The sequence below is a fragment of the Pelophylax lessonae genome (assembly GCF_965119305.1).
Source record: "Pelophylax lessonae genome assembly, chromosome: 8".
Lineage (NCBI taxonomy): Eukaryota > Metazoa > Chordata > Amphibia > Anura > Ranidae > Pelophylax > Pelophylax lessonae.
This window is the reverse complement of record NC_138775.1, coordinates 160929966-160952406: the sequence shown is the minus strand read 5'-3', so window position 1 is coordinate 160952406 and position 22441 is coordinate 160929966. Positions and strand designations below refer to the sequence as shown.

At 45.9% G+C, this 22441-nt stretch overlaps 1 protein-coding gene across 1 annotated transcript in view; it reads right to left on the bottom strand.

Annotated features, from left to right (window-relative positions):
• Positions 1 to 22441, bottom strand: part of LOC309562078 (complement factor H-like) — a 194258-nt gene that overhangs the window by 118768 nt on the left and 53049 nt on the right. The window contains exon 4 of the mRNA XM_082266195.1: positions 4260 to 4336. Coding sequence (XP_082122321.1) covers positions 4260 to 4336 — 77 coding nt within the window. The remainder of the gene's footprint in view (positions 1 to 4259; positions 4337 to 22441) is intronic.

Sequence of the window (22441 nt, the reverse complement as noted above, 5' to 3'; positions counted from 1 at the left end):
TTGATTAACTCTGTTGATGATAGCATAGAGCTTTCAAAACATTTAGAGTCCACAGAAATTCTAGCCCCTTGGTTCATTGTACCATTTCCTATGATCAAGAAAATCAGACATCAATTGTATAGATTGGAATTTCTAGGTAGTCGAAAGATTCTAAATATGGTATACAAGCCCGTGTTTAAAGCAACAAAAAAATATCCAGCCCTCACCTCTAATACCTGTAATGATTTATGGAGAACTTAGCATAATTATTGTTGCCCATGGCCTAAATGAGAGAAATTTAAATGTTTAAGCCTTTTCCAAAACTTTTGCAGGAATTTTCTACAAAAGATTTATACTGCAAGTCCAGAGGCCCCTCCTCAAGGAAGGTTTATTGTTTACCCATCACGTTTAAAAACACCTGCTTATTGGCTATTAGCCTTATATAGCACCATTCCATCTTATAAATATGGGACTTTGTCATGACTGCCTGAAAAGTGTATCAATCAAATGTTTCACCCAGTGGAAACAAATATTTTTCCTGGTTTTTATCACTTTTTATGCTCACTCCTGAACAGAAATGTATCGAGGGGCTAACTCTAGTCCCATGTGCATTTTTTTTTAAATTAATTCTTTAGCAAGCTTTTAGCACAAATAACAAAATATTAAACCAAGTACAGTACACAGTAGAATTTTGTACAATAATTCATAAGAAAACTTGTCTGAAAGTTTGTATGAAAATTCTTAGAACATTCGACTATTGTTTGAAAGTAGTTCAAGATTTGATTTGCTTTTGATTTTGGAATGAATAGACTTTACCAAATGAAAACCACATACACTGTTAGAAATCCATACATTCAAGAAAAATTTTCCATCCTGCTCCTTCAAATTTTCTCATCATCACAGTCAAAAATGAATATCGATTTGACCCCATTCATGATTAAAAAAAAAAAAAAAAAAAAAATGTTCTTACAACATTTGCATAGAAACCACCTGTGCACACTGGAAACCACCCTGTGCCCAACTGCTGCTCCCAGATGTACGCACTATACCTACAACATATACTCAACAGATAAAATAACGGTGCAGCACTAATATATCAATCCAAAAAAAAATCTTAATTAAACTTCCTGGCTTCTGGAGCAGAGTGTTTGCTATGTTGAATGAACCACTTGAGAAAGTTTCACAAGCTACACAGAGATTGGTATTTTTAATCCTCTTAGCAGCTAAATTACCTGTTGCTAGGTCATGGAAGAAGGCTTCAGTCCCTGTCTGTCAGGTATGGCAGAAATTCTCATGGATCATGACTCACGAGAAACTAGCCAAAATTATCCATGACTCTAATAAATGTTTTGAAAAGGTCTGGAGCTCTTGGGCCCTGTATATGCACATTGATTTATAATTTTTTTTCGTATTCTAGGGATCTTGCTAGAGCGATTCTGTAGTCCCTGGGATCCCTTCCTTTCCCCTTTCCCTTCCTCCTTCTTTTCCACTTTTTCCTTCCTTAACTTTGTTGTTTTAATGAATACTCTACATAACCTGGCAATGGTGGCTCAGTTCCGTAGTATAAGTGCGAGCTATTCGAGGATATTCCCCTAGTTATATAGCTAGTGTTAATAGAACTGACAAAATACTTAAGCCTCGTACACACGTACTGATCGTCGGCCGAACGATCGGCCGTCTTTTGTCCAGGGCTGTCGTGTCTGTTGAAAACTGCAAAAGACTGCACACGAATTTTGTCGGCCAACAACAGCCGACTGCAGAAGTGATGTCATGTGATGGTTAACTTTCCTTGTCTTTTTTCTTTTCTGAGCATGCCCAGTCTTGCAAATCTGCTGTCTGTCGGCCGAAATCTGTGCTGACTGGCGAACAATCGGCCGTTCTGGTGTTGGCCAACAAAAATTTTAATGCCTGCATGACAGATTCTGTTCGGCCGAAAATGCGCTGTCGGCAGCATCATACTAACAAGCCTACAATCGGCCGATCGGTCGTCGGCCGAATAGTTACGGCCAACAATCGGTACATGTGTACGGGGCTTTAGTGAGCATGTCTTTAAACTTGGGTCTAGAAGATTTGGATGTTATATAGGTGGATCACTGTGCTGTTTTGTATTGGCTGGATTTGTATCTTAATTGTATTTCTCTTGGATTATCTGTTGTTCTTCAATAAAAACCTCTCCATAGACAGTGAATCAAAACAAGTAGAAACATTTGCAAGAAAATATTTCAAAGATGTTTGCAAATGTGCATCCTAATCCTCTTCAATTAAACATAATACCGATAAGTATGTGACATTTGCACAGTATCCACTCCCTAACGAAGTCCTAGACTGATGAAATGCGTAGGGTGGGGCTACAACCACTTATGGCACTTCCACTCAATGGAACTCTGTAGAACTTATGCTCACACCCAGTAGGAAGTGAGTGGAGAGGTGCTCCTATACAGAAACTAAGCTGATTGATCCGGGTGCTGGGTGGTAACCATGTAACTGTGAGTTTTTTATGTGTGTATTTTATCACTTTTGATATAATTGTTACTGCACTGTAGATAATTATTCCAAATTCATAATTTGACACTTATAGGAGTTATATTATATTCATGGCAAGCTTGCAAAATATATTTGGTTTTATGATTAATCATAATATTAATTTGTGTGAATGACCTTGATCAGGTGATTAGTGATAAGGTTCTTCATCTGAGCTGAGGCAGTAATATGTCAAATATTTCTGGTATATGTAGCTAGTTGGAGGATGACATATAAGGTATCTGGTATAGAATGTCATGGGAAGTCAAGAATAGACAGGATCTATGTAATACGAGGAATAATACTTAGATTTGTTTAAATACTGTTAGTTGGGATTAGTGTAATCTCAGTCATAATTAATAGTATATGTATTTACTTAATCTTGTATAAGTTGGTAATATGTGTTACTTAAGTAGCTCCGTGGTTATATGATAATGACATAACATGACATTAGCCACGTTACAAGAACAAAAATAGTGTTTTCATGTGGGCTTGTCAATCAAAGTCCATATATGACTTTATGAATTTAGTATGAATTTAGTATGAATCTTGTATGTAAATAGCTGAAGGTAGCAAAAATTATGTATGCCATACAAGGTTTTGAGCTTTGTAAAGTTATGACGTCTACATGTAAGACATGTGTATAACCAAGAGATCAATATTCAGGAACACACACACATGAGGAGGGAACACACACTATGAGAGATCACACATACACACAAAGACTTTACATACAGTATACTCTTTGACAACCCTAAACAGGTGCTTGCTCTCAGAAATTTCCTGCTTCTTCTGGAACATGCAGCTTAGAGTAGAAGGACAAGGAAGGACACATATGCCTATACAGCCATGATTTCAAGCTTCACACATTTTTCTTATATTTTTACCTACACTGAACTGAACTGTTATACTTTTTACATTGTATTTATGATGCCAACTGTGTGACAATAAATTCACACTTTGTTTTTAGGAAAGTCTGGCTATCAATACTAATCATCCAGAAATGCCTAAAGATACTAAAATATTAGATATATTCAATATTTTTCACACTATGGGAATCCCTTTTTCTGTTTTTGTTCCCTTGAGAGTACCAGGCAAAGAGGAATGAAGTGGACCTGGTAATGGGTTAAGAGCCTGGCTGGAAGGAAAAGTTTCACCAATGTCCCTGTTGTGGGGTGTGGAAGAGGAAATTAATTATTAGGAAGGAGAGTGGGTTTAACACTTAAACCTTCTTATATATGGTTACAATTCATCTGGTGAGTGAGCACTTACAAGAGGAAGATGAGAAAGGCACTGAAGAGCACATGTGTATTGAGTTTGAAGTGGTGCACAGGTTGAATTTAGAATTTTGCACCAATAGGGATTTTATATGAATACCTTTTTTTTTTTAAATCACGGTTTATAAGTTGCAGCATGGATACATAGATTTGGTCATTGAAAACATACTGTACTTTGCGGGTGGAACACTTTCATGATTATGCTGTGTGAATGTAACATATTTATGGGTATTCAATTTAAATAAAAGGATTAGGATACACATTTGCAAACATCTTGCAACTTTTTCTGCTTGTTTTGATTCACTGTTTATGAAGAGTTATTTTGGATTGATGTATTAGCGCTGCAGCATTAAGTCATCTGTTAAATTCTTACAGCTTTCTTACAACGAAAAATCTTGAACAAAATTTTGCTAGAGTACTGTATAGCTAGCTTTAGACATTTACCCAGTTATGTAGAACTGTAGTGTAAAAATGTATCATTACCTTCACAATGAGGAAGGTCTCTTGACCAACCAGTTGCTGTACACTCAATAGAGTTATATTTGCTAACCATTTGATACCTAAAAAATAGAAATATATACGTTCAGAAAAAAACACAAAATATAACATACATACAATTAAAAAAAAAAAAAAAAGAAGTCATTAATGACAAACAGGTAAAAAACATACTTACATGATTAGTTTATTCATATTCATTATTCTATATTGACATGCCATTATTACCAGGTATGTTTTTAATGGGCAAGCTGACCATTACCTGACAATGATTCAAGCAAAAAGCTAAGGAGAAGTCAAACGGTCCATGACAAGGTCCATGTGGGCAGAAGAAATCCAATAGGATTAAACACAGAATAATTGTAATACAAGCGTACCAAGGTAGCTGGGCATGGATGGCACCAAAAGGTGAAACTATCAAAAGTTTAGATTCTGTCAGGGAGTATTTATGACAGTTTGATCCAAGGACTGTAAACCAAAGCCAAAATGTAGAAAAAAGAGTTGTCGTCTAGGATTTGAGTGAGGTTAGGACAGGAAGAGTTTAGGTGAGGTAAACAAGGGAAGTCCGCTGCAAAGGTATTCCAAGAAGACTGGACAGAGTTGCAACTAGCAGTAAACAATACATCGTGCACCCAGACTTTAGACTTGTGCCTTTTTAAAGGAACCTGGACAAATCAGAATGGACAATGACATCTACTAAGTTGTGAGTGTACCTAGTCACTACTCTTTAGTGCATTGCTTAGCTGATGGGTAAAGTGTGTATGTGCTTGGACAGAAACGATGTCCAGAGTGTCCAGAGTACCTGCAGGACCTGGAGTGAGCACTAGTATTCCGGAAGGCTAAAGGAAATGTATAACAAATGTGAATAAAAAATTCACCGATACCACAGCGCTAGTCTAAATTTTCACCGCTTAAAAAAGTTCAAAGCAATCCTTATCCAAGTAAGGTGAACACAGAATGAAAATAAATAAATTGTGTATCCCAAACAGGTGAACAAACAAATATGTGAAAACAAATCTTGAAGTCCAGATAAACGTGTAGAAAAAATAGTTATACCATTCTTAAAGTGGTTCTAAAGCATTATATGCATTAAGGTAAAAAAAACTTTTGTTGCAGAGCATCCCCCCTCAACCCCTACTTACCCACTGGGCAGATTGATAGCAGTGGGAGTCATTGGCTCCCACTCCTGTCAATCAAATCCCATGACGAGGGAGTGGGGACGGGCCAAGCCCTGCTGTCTGTCAATAAATGCAGACATGGCAGCTCGGGAGCGAGTCTGCACAAGTGCCCCCATAGAATGCTGCTTTCTATGGGGGCACTGGGAAGAGGGGGAAGAACCAGGAGTGCTGGCACAAACAAACAGCATAAAGGCAATCAGCAGATAGCTTACTTCCACAGTTGAGTCAAGAAATCCATTGGCCTCCAGCTTCTCAGCTCTCCACTCCTCACAACAATTCCAAGAGACACACTGCTCAACTCAGCTCACAGCGCCAGGCTCCACCCCTACATGTTACATCCCTAAGGACCTTGTCAAGCTCTTTTTTCCTGTGGTGCCTATATATCCTGCTCATCCATCCATTCATCCTGTCTGGAATGTTGGAATTAAGTATCTGTGCTGTTTATGGAAGATTACTCCCCCTGAAAGCTGTTCGGGTAGCGTGTCCATCTACCTATGGGAAATCCATGCTGTACTTTCCTTTTTAAAATAGGATTGGCATCACTTTTTGGTGAGTGCATTCCCATATTTGGGAGCACTTGGATAAACATTTTTTTGACTGATTATTTATGAACTATTTCAAATGTTGCATATACTGTACATCTTACAATTCAGACTTGATGGATGATTTTGTTTCTGCACATTTATCTAAACTTAAGATTTATTTTCACATATTTGTTTGTTCATCTGTTTGGGATATGTGATTTATTTATTTTAATTCTGTGTTCAACTTACTTGGATAAGGATTGTTTTGCACTTCTTATAAGCAGGTAATATTTAGACCATAGGCGTGCACACGGGGTGTGCCGGGGCCTGGGTGTGCCTTAGTGGCAGTGAGGTGCCCGGCGCTAGAACTCTATGTTTCAGCACCCGGTACTGAAAGGAGTATAGGGTGGTGAAACACCTCCCTAGCCTCAATCCTCCAGCATCAACATAAGCCTGTGGCAGCAGCCTGACCTGCCACTGTAAGTTGTAGATTCCTCAATATTGGGGAGAGGAGAGCTGTGGGTACTGGAGAGGGAAGGTAGAAGAGATCTGTACTGGACAGGGAAGGTAGAGGAGCTATGTACTGGACAGGGATTAGAAAAGAGCTCTGTACTAGAAGGGGAGGAGAGCTTTCTCTTAGGGAGAAATTTTGGGGGAGAGCTCTGTACTGGGATAAAGGGGGGCTCTGTAAACTGACGCAGCGCACGCCTGAAAACTACACCCTGTGCGTAGTGCACACCTAAACTCTGCATCCTGTGCGTAGCCTGAACAGAACACTCTGTACGTAGCATGCTTCTGAACCCTACACTTTGTATGTAGTGCACTCCTGAGCCCTTCATTCTGTACATAGCGCACTCCTGAACCTGCACTTTGCGTGTAGTACACTTCTGAACTCTGCACTTTGTGCATAGTACACTTCTGAACTCTGCACTCTGTGTGTAGCACACTCCACAAGCCCTGCAATCTGTATGTAATCCACACCTGAATCCTTCATTATGTACATAGCACATTCTTCAACTCTGCACTCGGTATGTAGTGCACCCCTGAACACTGCTCTTTGCGTATTGCACTGCTGAACCTTAAACTCTGTATGTAGCACACTCCTCAACCCTGAACCCTGTGCATAATGCACTCATGTTATTTATCAATGCCTCAGTAATACCCTCCCCCACAGTTTGTGCAGTTTGGTCACACCTACCATTTGATGTGGCATGCTGTCTTCCTGTGCATGTGTGGAGGGGGGGTGGGTGTTGATGATGAATGGTGCGGTAGGGGCATTGCTGACTTCCAACACCTATTGTTTAAAAAAAGCCCTGGTGTGTGGAGTTATCTCTGGCCCAGTATAAGAAAAGTCCCAGCCAGGAAAGAGGGGCACGAAAGTCTGTGATCATGTACTGTAAATTATCACAATGGGGGAGAGGGCTGTGATTGAGAAAAGGGCTAACATTCACTGCCATTACCTTGGATGTAGGATTGGAGGATAGGAGGCTAACGTTCACTGACATTACCACTAATACAGGACTGGGGGTGGTGTTAACTTTCACTGCCACTGACCACCCCTCCCCCTGCTTTGGTGGTCATGGTAGAGAAATTCTAACCCATTATCCTCCATTCTGCGTCTGTGGTCATGACAGTAAAAGTTAACCCCTTCACCCCGCCACGCACACTTTTTGTTGCCAACTCCCTGGTAGGGGCCCCAGTGAATTACTTTGCCTAGGGGCCCATGATGCTTTTAAGACCACCCTGGCTCTCCCCCCAACCTTTTGTTTGTTTGTTACACATTGAGTCCTGACCAGACTCCTCAGGTGGAGCACCCCACTCTCCCACATCAGTACTTTGTTATCAGTGTCCACCAGTAAGCAGATATAGGTGTCCCCTTATGCACATTTTTCCCATGTAAGGAGTATCTCCCATGGTTCAGAAAAGTAGGATTTATCCTTCATTTTATGAATAGTGTAGGACCCACTGAGAATGGGGTACTTAGATGAAGTGGTGGGCTTAAGCATGATATGGCCATATGGTGTGACCAAATCCCCATGTTACTACTGGTAGCAGGATGGCACATCAATACTTACCATTGCCAGAAGGTTTGCTGTGTCTCCCAGCACAAACTCAAGAGCATGGAGGAGATTCCATGAGACAAGCAGTTACTGTAGGAGAGCTGGATAGGGCCATAGAAGGCCCTAAACCCATCAGTAGGACTGGTATTTGCTCCTTTGTGCAAGGAGGAACAGGATGAGCACTGCCAAAGCCCTACAAAATTACCTCCAGCAGGCCACTGGTGGGAATGTCTCTGACCAAACAATCAGAAACAGACTTCAGGAGGGTGGCCTGAGGGCCCGACGTCCTTTACTGGGCCCTGTGCTTACCGCCCGGCACTGTGCAGTTAGATTGGCATTTGCTATTTAAAAACAGAATTGACAGGTCCACCACTGGCGCCCTGTGCTTTTCACAGATGAGTGCAGGTTCACCCTGAGGACATGTGACAGACGTGAAAGGGTCTGGAGAAGCCGTGGAGAACATTATGCTGCCTGTAACATTGTTCAGCAGGACCCATTTGGTGGTGGGTCAGTGATGGTCTGGGGAGTCAAATTTCTGGAAGGACACACAGACCTCTACAGGCTAGACAATGGCACCCTGACTGCTATTAGGTATTGGGTTAAAATCCTTGGACCCATTGTCAGACCCTACGCTGGTTCGGTGGGTCCTGGGTTCCTTGCAGCCTCATGTGGTGAGAGCAGGTCCATTTCCTGGATGATGAAGTAATTGATATCATTGAATGGCCCCCGTGCTTGCCTGACCTAATTCCAATAAAACGCCTCTGTGACATTATGTTTCGGTCCATCCTATGCTGATAGGTTGCACCTCAGTCTGTTCAGGAGCTCAGTGATGCCCTAGTCCAGATCTGGGAGGAAATATCCCAGGACACCATTCATCGTCTCATTAGGAGCATGCCCCGAATTTGTCAGGTATGCATACAAGCACGTGGGGGCTATACAACTACCGAGTACCATTTTGAGCTGCTGCAATAAAATTCCAGCAAAATGGACTAGCCTGCTGCATCATTTTTCACTTTGCTTTTTTGGGTGTCTTAGAATTCAGCCCTCTGTAGGTTGATCATTTTTATTTCCATCAATCAATGTGGCATCTCTTCATTCCTAACACTTTACCCAGTCCATGTAAGTATAGATATCCAGCATGATATTTTTCCCCATTGAGATCTGATGTGTTTTCAAAGTGTTCCTTTAATTTTTTTGAGCAGTGTATATAGTTTCTCTGTAGCGAGGAAGGTTTAATATAATTTTTGCAAGACTCAAGAATCAGCAGCAGAAGAAATATCAGGAGGCTTTGCAGCAGCATGGAGCAAGCAAGGACCGACCACAGTTAATTGACTGATGCCAGATCATGGTCCCAGATGATTGACCACATTGCAGTTAGCATTCCCTACTTGCCTGAATAAACCCATTGCAGGATAATTTGTAACAGTATTAATCCCGACTTCATATCCCATCAAATACCATCTATCCTTTTAGATCATACAAGTGTGACAGAGTTATGACTGACAGTAATAGATTATCTTCTGCACTCTGAAAAGAATGTGACATTTAAGGCATACAGAGCAGCAAGATCTAGTTGCACAAACTAGCTAGCTATCCCATGACAGTTTTCATTTCTTCTGTGGCTCAGAAAATAGCAGATTTTTGTGTCAACCCTTCCAGATACATGGAAGAGAGTCCATGGACGAAAAGAAAAAAAATATTTAGGTACTATTACCTACTAATGTAATTGTCATAAGAAGATTTTTAGGCCCTGTCAACTTTTCTCGAGAATTCATTGAAATTTTTGCAGACAAAGCATCAGTCTGAGTAAATCCGAATGAATTATGGAGGCCTATTGAGGATATTGGGCAAATGATTTTAATAATAGGAGAGGCCTTGTATACAATCATTTTTTTTTTAATGAATCTTTATTTATTGAACATGAGTACAGAGGAAAATAAGACAATAACAACAAAAATGCGGGGGAGGGGTGTAGGCCAAACAGTGCCATACCCCAGGGGGCATAAAATGCATAGTGGTATTGTTATACCTGAAGGGTTTCACATGTACTGTCACTTTAAGGCTGGCTCCACCCAGGAGTGATGACAAGGGTCAAGGGGCAGAGTGGCCATCTTTAGACACATGTAGAGATGTATTGATATGCAGAGCTGTCCTGTAATGCTGTACAGAGAGTCCTGAATAAACATCCGTTGTTCCAGACCAGAGTCCTGTGTCTCTCACAACACGGAGAATATAACAGTGGCGACGAGGATGGGATTTACAAGGTTACTATCCGTGTGAGAAAGGAAAAGAAAAAAAAAAAAACTCTGGATTGTCAGCTGAATACAAACACCCACAGAGCCCAGCAGGAAAATGTCATTGATCGGGACATTAAGTGAATTTGATGGAGAACAGACAATGTGGATTTCCTGGATTGAAAGACTAGAACAATATTTTGCTGCAAATGCCATCCCAGGCGACAGGCAAGTAGCAGTATTTCTGACACTAGTTGGTGCTAGGACATATGACACTCTTAGGGATCTCCTTTTCCCTGAAAAACCAGCAACTAAGACTTTGGCAGAGCTCCTGACACTGTTAGGGAATCACTTCCAGCCTAAACCATTAGAGATTGCAGAAAGATTCAGGTTTTATCAGCGGCAGCAGCAGCCAGGTGAAGATATTAAGGCTTCTGTGCTCGCCCTTCGCAGACTAGCCTCAACCTGTTCTTTTGGGGAGTATTTACTGACTGCACTGAGGGATAAGTTTGTCATGGGACTGAATAGTGAGTCTAGCCAAAAGAGACTGTTAACAGAGAAAGATCTTACCCTTACAAAGGCAATTGAGATAGCTTCAGTGATGGAAATGGCTGTGAAAGATACAGAGGCATTGAACCCCCAGAGCAGAAGGGAAGAGGTTTAAGAGGAAGTTTTCAGAACAGCAGTCAAGCAAATTGTAGCTAACTGTAAATATAGAACCTCACCAACCTGGAAGTCAGCTTGCTACCGTTGTGGGAATACAGACCATGATCACAAAGTCTGCCGGTTTAAGGATCAGCTCTGTCATAATTGTGGTAAGGCAGGCCATCTGAAACGAGTCTGCCGTAGTAAGAAGGTGCGAAATAAACAACCTCTGAACCCCAGGACAAAGGCATATATGGTGGGAAGATATACATCATCATCTGAATCAGAGGATGAGGAAGTGCTCCACAGATTGGACATACATCATATGCATTCAGCACCCTCAGCAATGACTGTAGAGGTAACCGTGGAAGGAAAGAAGCTCAAGATGGATGTAGACACAGGAGCAGCAGTTTCAGTTATCACCCAGAAACAATGGAGAAAACTTCTGATCCGAACAACTGTCCGTCCAACACCAATCAAACTGCAGACATACTCAAAGCAATGCCCAGCCTAGGTTCTTCAAAGCTCGGACGGTACCTTTCACACTCCGAGCAGGTGTGGAAGCTGAACTAAGCCGGCTGGAGGAACAAGGTGTCATCTCAAAGGTAGAGCACAGTGAATGGGCATCACCAGTTGTACCAGTAAAGAAAGCGAATGGGGACTTACGCATTTGTGGCGATTTCCGCATGGCACTAAATTCTCAACTGGAGATAGACCAGTATCCCCTACCCATAGTAGATGACATTTTTGCATCTCTTGCAGGAGGTCAAAAGTTCACCAAGCTTGATCTCAGGCAAGCTTATTTACAGTTTGAGGTCCACCCTTCGTCCCGCAAGTTTCTAACAATCAACACTCACAAGGAACTGTATGAATACAATCGGATGGTGTTTGGGGTAGCCTCCGCCCCAGCCATTTGGCAACGCAAAATGGATGAGATTTTGGCAGACATTCCTTTCACACAGTGCCTGTTAGATTACATGCTCATCATGGGCCTGACGGACCAGGAACACAAGCATAACGTGGAGCTTGTGTTGGCCAGACTCCAAGAGCAGGGTCTAAAAGTGAACTTAGCGAAATGCCAATTCATGGTACCTAAATTGGAGTTTTGTGGCCACCTTGTGGATGCAGAGGGTATACACACCACGGAAGCCAAAGTTGATGCTTTAGTAAAAGCTCAAGCCCCGACCAACGTCCAGCAGCTGCGATCATACCTGGGCTTGCTGAACTATTACCACAAATTCCTGCCGGATCTAGCACACACTTTGTTTCCATTAAACAAGCTTTTGGAGAAACACTCCATATGGAACTGGTCGGCTGCATGCCAACGTGCTTTTGAAGTTTCTAAGCGAAAGCTGTTGGCGTCACGCATGCTCATGCACTATGACCTCCAAAGGCCTCTCACCTTGGCTTGTGATGCCTCACCCTATGGTCTAGGGGCTGTACTATCTCATGTTTTACCAGATGGGTCAGAGAAACCTGTGGCATTCGCCTCCAGGTCCTTGACAAAAGCAGAAAGCAATTACTCTCACATTGACAAAGAGGCTCTGGCGCTCATATGGGCAATTAAGAAGTTTCATCTTTACCTGTATGGTAGGGAATTCACCATACTGACTGATCATAAACCACTCCTTCAGATCTTTAGCCCTGACAAAGGCATCTCCCAGACGACTGCGGCCCGTCTTCAACGCTATGCCCTATTCTTGGGAGCATATAGCTACAAAATCCAGTATCGCAGCCATGATGCCAACGCTAATGCAGACGCCATGTCCCGTCTGACAAGGACATTAACAGACTCTTCTCCACCTGTCAAGAGTTGTCGTTACATCAGCCTGTCCTTTCTGTCTTCCGGGGAAGTAGCAGCCCATACAGCCAAGGATACCTTCCTTAAGACAATACTCTCCTGGGTACGGTACGGTTGGCCTGCAACTGTCACACAGGATTATGAACCTTACTTCCGTAGGCGTCTGGAATTAACTGTGTCTGGCAACTGTGTTTTATGGGGATACCGAGTGATCGTTCCACAGACCCTCCGGAGACACATTCTGGACTTGCTACATACTGGTCATCCCGGGGGCACACGTATGAAACAAAAGGCCCGAGGCTATGTGTGGTGGCCGAACCTCGACCTCGATATCACGACATATGTGAATGCGTGTGCTGGATGTGCACAAACTGCAAGAGACCCTCCTCGAGGGTGCGTCCAGCCCTGGACTTGGCCCACGGTTCCCTGATTTCGCCTACACTTGGACTTTGCAGGCCCGATCAGAGGACACACCTTTTTGATCATTATTGATGCCCATTCAAAGTGGCCTGAGGTTATTCCTGTTACCCAGCAAACGACTAAGGCGACGATTGCCATACTGTTACATCTCGCTGCTACGTTTGGATACCCCAGAGAAATTGTCACAGACAACGGTGCACAATTCACAAGCCAGGAGTTTCAGGGTTTCCTGACTGCCCACAACATCAAACACAAGTTGACTGCACCTTACCACCCGGCTACAAATGGTCAAGCAGAAAGGTTTGTACAGACCTTCACACGCTATTTCAAAGCTACTGTGGCTACAAGTAAACAACAGTCCCTGTCACTCCAGCAGCTGGACTCCTTCCTTTCTGCTTACAGAACCACACCACATGCAACCACTGGGAAAACTCCAGCTGAACTTCTTTTGGGTCGGCAGCCATGGACTGTTTTGGATATGCTCTGCCCTCGAACGGTCCAGGAACATGTACGGCAGTCCCAAGACAAGAGGGTCGAACACGACGAGATTCCCCGGTTTACAGCCCAGCAAAAGGTATGGGCCCGATCTTATGGCGCTTCCAACACTCGTTGGCTTCCTGCTATCGTCGCAGAGACTTTGGGACCCAAAATGTATAGGGTCTGCCTGGAAGATGGTTCCACTTGCAGAAGGCATGCGGACCAATTGCGTCCTCGTTCTCAGCTGCCCGAATCCCTGACATCGGCTGCACCTCCAGTGTCTCAAGGATCTGCTCCTACCGGATCAGGAGGCATTGAGAATGATGCTTGGGAGGACTCTGAATTTTTGAACTCAGCTCCAACAGAGCCCTCCAGCCCTGGTCCAGAGGTCTGCTCACCCTCTGAGCTAGGGGATCCCCTCTTGGCCTCGCCGGTGTCCATTCCGGCCAGCCCTGCTTCCTCCGGCCCCGAGTCGCTGGGTGCCCGTCCTCAACGACACTGTCGCCCTCCTGACCGGTTTCAAATGCAAGACCGGTTACGAGACTTTCGACGGGCCCGCCGAAAGTGATCCGCTGCCATGTTCTCCCCGTAGCGTCCCTGGAAGTTGTTCTCACATCCGGACGTGGAAGAAGCCATGTAAATCTCCTGAGTTGGAGGACTGTATTGGACAATTATGAGTTACTGTTTTATGCCTGTTCTTGTTTTGTTGTGTTTTTTTTTTTTGTTTTTTGTTTTTTTTTTAGGGATGGATGGAAGGTGTTATACCTGAAGGGTTTCACATGTACTGTCACTTTAAGGCTGGCTCCACCCAGGAGTGATGACAAGGGTCAAGGGGCAGAGTGGCCATCTTTAGACACATGTAGAGATGTATTGATATGCAGAGCTGTCCTGTAATGCTGTACAGAGAGTCCTGAATAAACATCCGTTGTTCCAGACCAGAGTCCTGTGTCTTTCACAACACTGAGAATATAACAGGTATATAACACAGTGAGAAAAAGGAGCAGCAATTATCAACACAATATAGTGCAAAAACCAGCATTCAATGAAAATAAAGGGCGGCCTGCCGGGTATTATGCGCCACAATCATCTGCGGACGCCGTGAATCCCAAGGGATGCGAACACAGCCCAGGGAAGCTGCGAGGCAGGGGGAGGGGGGTGACAGCCTCCATAAAACCTCCCCCGGAGCAGTTCCCTGGACAGGCACCCCCCGGGCACCCCCCAACCACTGCAAACGGGCGGAGTGGGGGTACCCAGTAACAATGGGGGACCCCACCGAAGAGCTACACCACCTTCAGGCCAGCTCCATAATCAGAGGTGCCCAAGGAGAAGGAAAAACAACATGACCAACTCCAGCAGACCACCCAAAACATTCACAAAGTCTCCCGAGAGTGGACAGCATAGAGATAAGAAGAACAAATATAAGAGTCTAGAGATAGGGGATACCAAGAAGAGGGAATAAGAAGGAGGGGATAAGGAGAAAGAGGGGGAAGAGGGAGGTCCAGGGATAGAGAAAGAGAAGGGGGGGAGAAGATCGTACCTGCCGTGACCGGAGCACCGCCAGTGCCTCGCCCCCATGGGGCCCTCCCATCCTCCTGAAAAGCAAGAACTTCCCACAGAAAGGGGTCTAAGGGCCGGTAAAGGGTTGCCAGGGACGGATCGGCCAGCACCAATAGGGCATGATCAAGGCTCGAGGGAATGGCGGCCGGGTCACCGGAGTGTTCGGTCCACGGACTCCATTGACTACTCCCTTGTCCCATGACATCTAGCAACCCAGTCCTCTGCATCTCTGATAGTGTCCACCTTCCGCCGCCACTCCGTCCTGCCCGGGACCTGCGGCCGCTTCCAATAAATCGGGATCAATCTCCTCTCAGCATTAAGGAAATGAGGTAGCAAGCTACGTCTGTAACGACTGAGCGGCATGCAGGGCACGTGCAGGAGGAAATGGAGGGGGTTAAAAGGCACGTCCAGGTCCAGGATAGATTTAACCTGTTCCCGGACGTCGTGCCAAAAGGGGGCAATCAGCGGACACTCCCACCACAGGTGAAGTAGGGTACCGTCTCCGCCACAGTTTTGCCAACAGGCAGAGGAGGCTGAGGGATAGATGCGGGCCAAGTCCGCTGGTACCCGGTACCAGCGCGTCAGGAGCTTGTAATTCGTTTCTTGCATCTTAGAGTCTGCCGAGCTCGAGTGAGTCAATTGGTAGAGACAAGAAAGATGGGCATCAGTAAGCTGTATTCCCAGGTCCCGCTCCCACAGCCGAGTATAGATGGGCGCAGAAGCGGAGGATGCAGCACCTAGTAACTGGTATAGTTCAGAAACCATATGAGGGATGGGGTCATCCTGGATGAACAAGCGTTTAAAGGGCTTAAGAGAGGCCTGGGGGTGGATTGCCGGGCCATCGGCAAAGAAATGGTGGAGCTGCTTGTACTTCCAGAAATTCATAGGGGACCCGCCATGACGCGCCTTCAAGACGTCATAAGGCAGGAGCTTACCGCACTCCATCAGTTTCCCGCAACTGGCGTTGCCATCGTCCACCCATGGGTCACAGAAGGCCATCTGTTCCCCAGGGGGAAACCAAAAGGTAGCCCCCTAGGGGGGCCAAAGGGGACACAGGGGGTGCCAGATCCAGGAGCTTGTTCACACGGTCCCACACTGTCAGCGCGTGGACTGTGAGGGGAGAGACTTTGTCTGACAGCCCCCGGTATTCCCGAGAGAGCCAAGGTGCATAGGAGAGATTCCTGCCCGCCATAAACTTTTCGAGAGGGACCCAGAGTTTAGAGTAGGTATGGAAGCGCCAGTTGAGGATGCATTGAAGGACAATAGCGCGGTAATAGCGCTGAACATCCGGAAGGCTGAGACCTCCTAAGTGTTTGGGGAATTTCAGGGTAGCCAGGGCAATGCCGGGGCGTTTGCCATTCCAGACAAAGCCCGTAATCAGGCCGTCTAGAAGGCGGAAGAAACTACGAGGCAAAGGGATGGGTAGCATCTGGAGGTAGAACAACACCCTGGGGAGAACATTCATCTTGATAATGTTAACCCTCCCCAACCAGGTAAAGGCTGTCTTGGTCCAATGTAGGAGGTCCTGTTTTATGTCTGCTAAGATGCGGGGGTAGTTAGCCATATAAAGTGCGTCAAAATGGGTCGTAAGCTGTTTGCCGAGGAATGTCAGGGGGGAGTCAGTCCACTTGAAGGGGAAGGCCACCCGCAGGGATCTAGACAAGGGTGCGGGCACACAGACGGGGAGAATCTCGGACTTGCCAAGATTGATCTTAAAGTTGGAGACGTGGCTAAATCGCTCAAGTTCTCGCATCAGGACCGGCAAAGAGAGCAGGGGGTCTGCAAGATGGAATAGGATGTCATCCGCATAAGTGGAGAGCTTATGTTCCATCGTTCCGACTCGCACATCTCTGATATCACCATTCACCCTGACCTTAGCCAAAAGGGGTTCCAGGACCAGGGCGAAAAGAAGTGGCGAAAGAGGACAGCCCTGTCTGGTCCCGTTCCGGATCCGGAACCCGGCAGAGAGATACCCATTGACATGGACCCTGGCACTAGGATCTCTGTATAGCGCCATGATCCAGGCCAACATGTGCGAACCCAGTCCCAGTGACTCCAAAACACCCCTCAAATAAGTCCAATCCACCCGATCGAACGCCTTTTCGGCGTCGGTCGAGAGGATCAGATAAGGCGGCGGGTGGGGGCGGGTGGTAGCGCAATAGATTAGCTGCATTGCCCGAATGGCATTATCTCGAGCCTCCCTGCCTGTAATGAAACCGGTCTGGTCAAGATGGATAACCTGGGGCATAAGGTGCTTCAGGCGGTTAGCCAGAAGTTTAGCCAGAATTTTGATGTCCACATTAAGTAATGAAATGGGACGGTAGCTTTGTGGAGCTGTGGGATCCTTGTTGGCTTTCAGAATCACAGAAATATGAACCATTAGGGCTTCTGAGGGTATCTCCCCGTCTGTGGCCAGCGAGTTGAAATAGTCACACATGGGTTTCTGCAGAAGAGGGAGGAATGTCTTGTAATAGGTCTTTGTGTAGCCGTCAGGACCAGGGCTTTTGCTTCTGTCATTAGGTAGGGAGAGTATTGTGCGTTCCAGTTCGTCCAGCGTAATGGGAGCGTCCAGGTCAGAGCGCTGGTCCACGGACAAGGAGGGGAAGACATGGTCAGAGAGGTAGTCCCGGATGGCCGTCAACTTATCAGTTTGGGAGTTCGACGTGGTGGTACTGGATAGGTCGTAAAGGTCCGCATAATAATTGCAAAATTGGTCAGCGATCTCCGAGGGCTTAAACACCGAGCCGCTGGCAGGGGAGCACAGCTTGTGCACACACATCTGGGCACGCTTCCGACACATGGCTCGGGCAAGCATGCGGCCACATTTATTGCCCTGTTCATAAAACTTGTGAGAAACGTGACGCAAGCGAGCCCGAGTATGTCTGTCCAAAAGACGAGAAAAGAGGAGGCGCAGTTCGACCAGTTTAGTCAGTGCGTCAGGGGTACCAGTCTGCTTGTGGGAGAGTTCAGCCTGTTGTAAAGAGGCCAGCACGTGGTGAAAATCCGCCTGGCGCTCCCTTTTGAGCTTAGCTCCCAAGGAAATGAGCTCTCCCCGCACCACCGCTTTATGCGCTTCCCAGATCAATCCCCCACTCAAGTCCTCAGACACATTCTCCGCAAAGTAACACCGCAAGACCTCCGAGACCCTGGAGACCACCGGCGAGTCGTCCAACAAGTTTTCGTTCAGCCTCCAGGTCCAAGACCCAGAGGAGCCAGGGGGCAGGGTAAGCTCCATCACAATCGGAGCATGATCCGAAATCGTGATGTTACCAACGGACAACCGCAGGAGGAACTCCAGGGTAGGATGATCCTCGTGTACACCTCGTGTAGAGGAGAAAAATAACTAAAGTCTTTTTCCTGGGGATGCAGTACGCGCCAGGAGTCCACTAGGAGATGGGACTGAAGAGTCTTGTGGTAGTGTTTTAGGAAGGAGAATGAGCGACCGTGAGAGGTGTCAAGGAGGGGGTCTGAGCAGACATTGAAATCGCCGCCAATGATCAGGGAGCCTTCCCTGAACGAAGCCAGGCGCTCAAGTGTTGCGTCAATAAAAGTAAGCTGACCTATGTTGGGGGCATAAACAGAAGCAAACGTGTACATTTTACCCATGATTGTGCCCTTCAGGAACACGTAGCAGCCGTGGGGGTCCACCAAGTGATCAATAGGCTGAAAGGGACACGCTCGGTGAATAGCAATAGCCGCGCCCCAAGATTTACTGATTGGGGAAGGACTGTGGAACCACTGAGTGAATAGGTGGGTAGGGAGCTTTGGGAGAGATCGGGGGGTAAAGTGGGTCCCCTGTAAGAGGACCACCTGTGCTTTGAGCCTCTTCAGCTCCCACCACAGGCGGTTACGCTTATGAGGAGAGCACAGACCACGGACATTGTAAGAAATTACCTTAAGCGACGCCATCAGTAGATAAGAGGGGAAGGAGGATCCGCAGGAGGCAGCAGGCTTGACACAGAGGGCGGGGCGGCGGGCGCATCCAGAGCAGCAGGCACGACAGGAAACCAGAAGAAAAAGGGGGGAGAAGCAAAGCGAGAAAAAGTTAGGACAAGTAAAAAATATGCAAAACGCAAAAAACATACAAAAGCCACAGTAAGTGGCAAACAGTGCTCACCGATAGGCGAGAACATATCTAAGGGTCCGACCAGGGGCGGGCCCCCATGGGGGGACACATCCCGGGCCAGAGCCATCGTCCAACAAAGGGGACTATAGAACCCGTAAAGGTAGGGCCTACTGGGGGGTAGCGTGGGCCAACCACAGACGTGGGGGGAGGCACGGCTCCCAAAAATACAGGAGGGGAACAAGGGGGGGCACCCACCCTGCACCCGCCAGCACAGCGAGCATGTGCAACCACAACTAGGGACCATAAAAAAAAGGGGAGCCCAGGCCAACCGGACCAAAGCCCCAACCAGTCCCACCCAGCGTCAGTCCAGGGCACCAAGAACAGGGGTCTCAACTAGGAAGGTCTGGGGGAGGACCAGCAGGAACACAGTGCCTCAACCATAACAGAGGGGCAGGGGTAAAGGTGCAAGGGGCTATCTGGTCCACCGGTCAGGGATCCTCAGCCGGGGCTGTTGATGGCGGCACACCCGAGGAGCGTGGACGATTTTGTTTGCGGTGCTTGCGAGAGGCGGACTGCCAGGGCTGGGGAAGAGTCATCGCGGGGAGGTCCGAGATGTTTCTCCAGTCGGGAAAGTCCACAGGGTCCAGGTTCAGGGTGGACAGGAACTCCGGGAGATCATCCTTGGTGTGGAGGGTAGCCGAGACCCCGTTCCTTGAGGCCTGAAGATAGAAAGGGAAACCCCAGCGGTAGGTTAGGTCGGCAGCATGGAGAGATTCCAGGAGGGGGCGCAGGGCCCTTCGCTGCATTAGCGTGCAACGGGATAAATCCTGATAGAAATACAAACGGGCCCCATCAAATTAAAAAAAGGGTTTAGTGCGCATTTTCCACATGATGCTGTCTTTAAGAGTAAACTTGTGGAGCTTGCATATGATATCCCAGGGATTGTCCACGTCTTGTGAAGGAGGCCGCAAGGCCCTATGAGCCCTGGCAGGGAGTTCCAGGATGGCTCGGAAGACATCAACCAGGGTAGGAATGATGTCCCGCGGCGCTGTGGCCTCGGGCAAGCCACGGATGCGGATATTACTGCACCTGCTGCGATTCTCAAAGTCAACAAATTGACACAGGAGAGCCTCAATCCTCCTATCCTGATCCACATACTGGGCCTGAAGCTGAGAGATAACAGGGAGGGTCTCGTCTAATCTCTGTTCCACAGTTTCTAAGCGGGACCCCAGGTGGGAAGTATCGGCTTTGAGCTGTGCAATGTCCTCCTTAAAGGCAGTTTCCACCCTGGTAATAAACCTGTCCAAGTCAGCCTTAGTGGGCAAGGCCCAAATGTGTTTCCTCAGCTACCCATCTCCTAGAATGCCAGCGACATCAGAGCCGCCCCTCAGGACTCCGGGGGGGGGGAGGGGGGGGATGTAAAGGGGATCGGAGTACTCACTGAGCGCTGCGGGGAGAGTCCTTGGTCAGTGCTCCAGGATGGGCTCGCCTCGTGGTGTGGAGAGGCTGGTGCGGCCGACGCCATCTTGGACGTCCGGGCCTCCCTGCTGTGGGTCTCCGGGAAGAAGGCAGGAAGGCATCCCTGCTTAGACCGATCAGGTCTCGGAGGTTGCAAGGCGGTCCGGCGGCGCTGGGACATCGCTGGGTAAGCGCTGAGAGCCGGGGGATCCCGGGTTGCTGAAGATTAAGTGGCGGCGGGTGTGGAGCTCAAGCACCGTGCGCCCTCACTCCTCCATAGCCAGACCACGCCCCCCGTATACAATCATTTTAAGATCTAATGAAAGCCCTTATAAATTCAGTATTTCTGATTAATGTAAATCTCTCCATTTTACATTCAAGTGTATGTGGATGATGAGATAATTTCATCAGTAAAAATGAGTTACGTGTGCATTGTAAAATGCTACAAGTCAGACACATTGTGGGTTTTGCGCCACTTGTTTTGCTAACACCTCAGGTTACACTAAAAGGTGTTACTACAAAGAAAAACAAAGGTGTTAATTCACAAAGATTTGGCTAGTGGCAACTGGATCTTGACAAGAAAGGCTTGTCAGTTGAGGAGATAAATATTTCTTGGCTCAAATGATGCAATGTGAGAGACAGAGCCACATCTGTGTAATTAAGCATGAAAAAGTCACTCCTTCACTTTTTAGTGGAGGTTTGTCAGGAATAATTTCCTGTGCCTATATAGATTGATCCAGATATTGGCACAATGGAGTGTATGTGATAGGATTTGCTGTTTGGATTCCGGATCAGCAACTTTTGTTACAATATAAGCTTCCTGGTCTGGATATATGTCTGCACAAAGAGCTGAACCTGAGGCTGCCTTGTGTTTTTTTGCAGTCAGAGTGACAGTGCAAATGTGGTTCATTCACTAACATTGTATCTTTCTATATGGTCCACGAGAGGCATGGTTGGTTCTCAAAAACAAAACACTTCAACATGATTAAGTTTTTTTCAGAAATAGAACATATAGAAAAGATCAAAATAAATCAGTGTTCCTTTTGCAAAATGAAAGCAATTGTGAGTGTAGTAGTCGAAAGAATATAATAATCTGATAAGGCTACTTCTTTATAAGATTTAATTTGGTCACAGGATAAAGAGGGGAAAACTGAAATTTTATCTCAGTTAGAATCAGTGCAGACTGATGGTGGAGATAATATTTATTGTAAAAATATTGAAGTTCAATTGGTTACTTATACTTCAGCAATAATGGCTAGAACACTATTGAAATGTAATCATTCTCTTTTTGCACATCCAGTACCTGATTTTATTTTGTACGAGCTAATGGAAGTACATTTTTGAAATACTTATTTTGAGAGCCCTTTGTCATCAAACTTCTGTCTTGTTTTATTTGTTTATAGAACAATGCAAAAGGAAAAGGTAAACCTAAACTAAAGATTGGGTGACATATTTACATGCTATACTTTTAGCTTAAGAGCTTTAGTATTTTCTAGTATAGGTTTGTCACTTTTTGAGTTGAAGACAGGACAAAGAATATCTATTCTTCTATCTTTTGAGATTAGCATACTTAGTTATTTGCAATCTTTTGTATAGAAAGACGTGTGGTTGCAAACATTGCAACAACAGGTACAAGAACTTCAGAAGTTTGCTGCACAAAACATGGCTAAACCCTTGCTAAATTTAAATAGAAATTATATTTTGAATAAGATTTCTTCTTCTTAGTATGTCAAGAAATGTATTCCAGGAA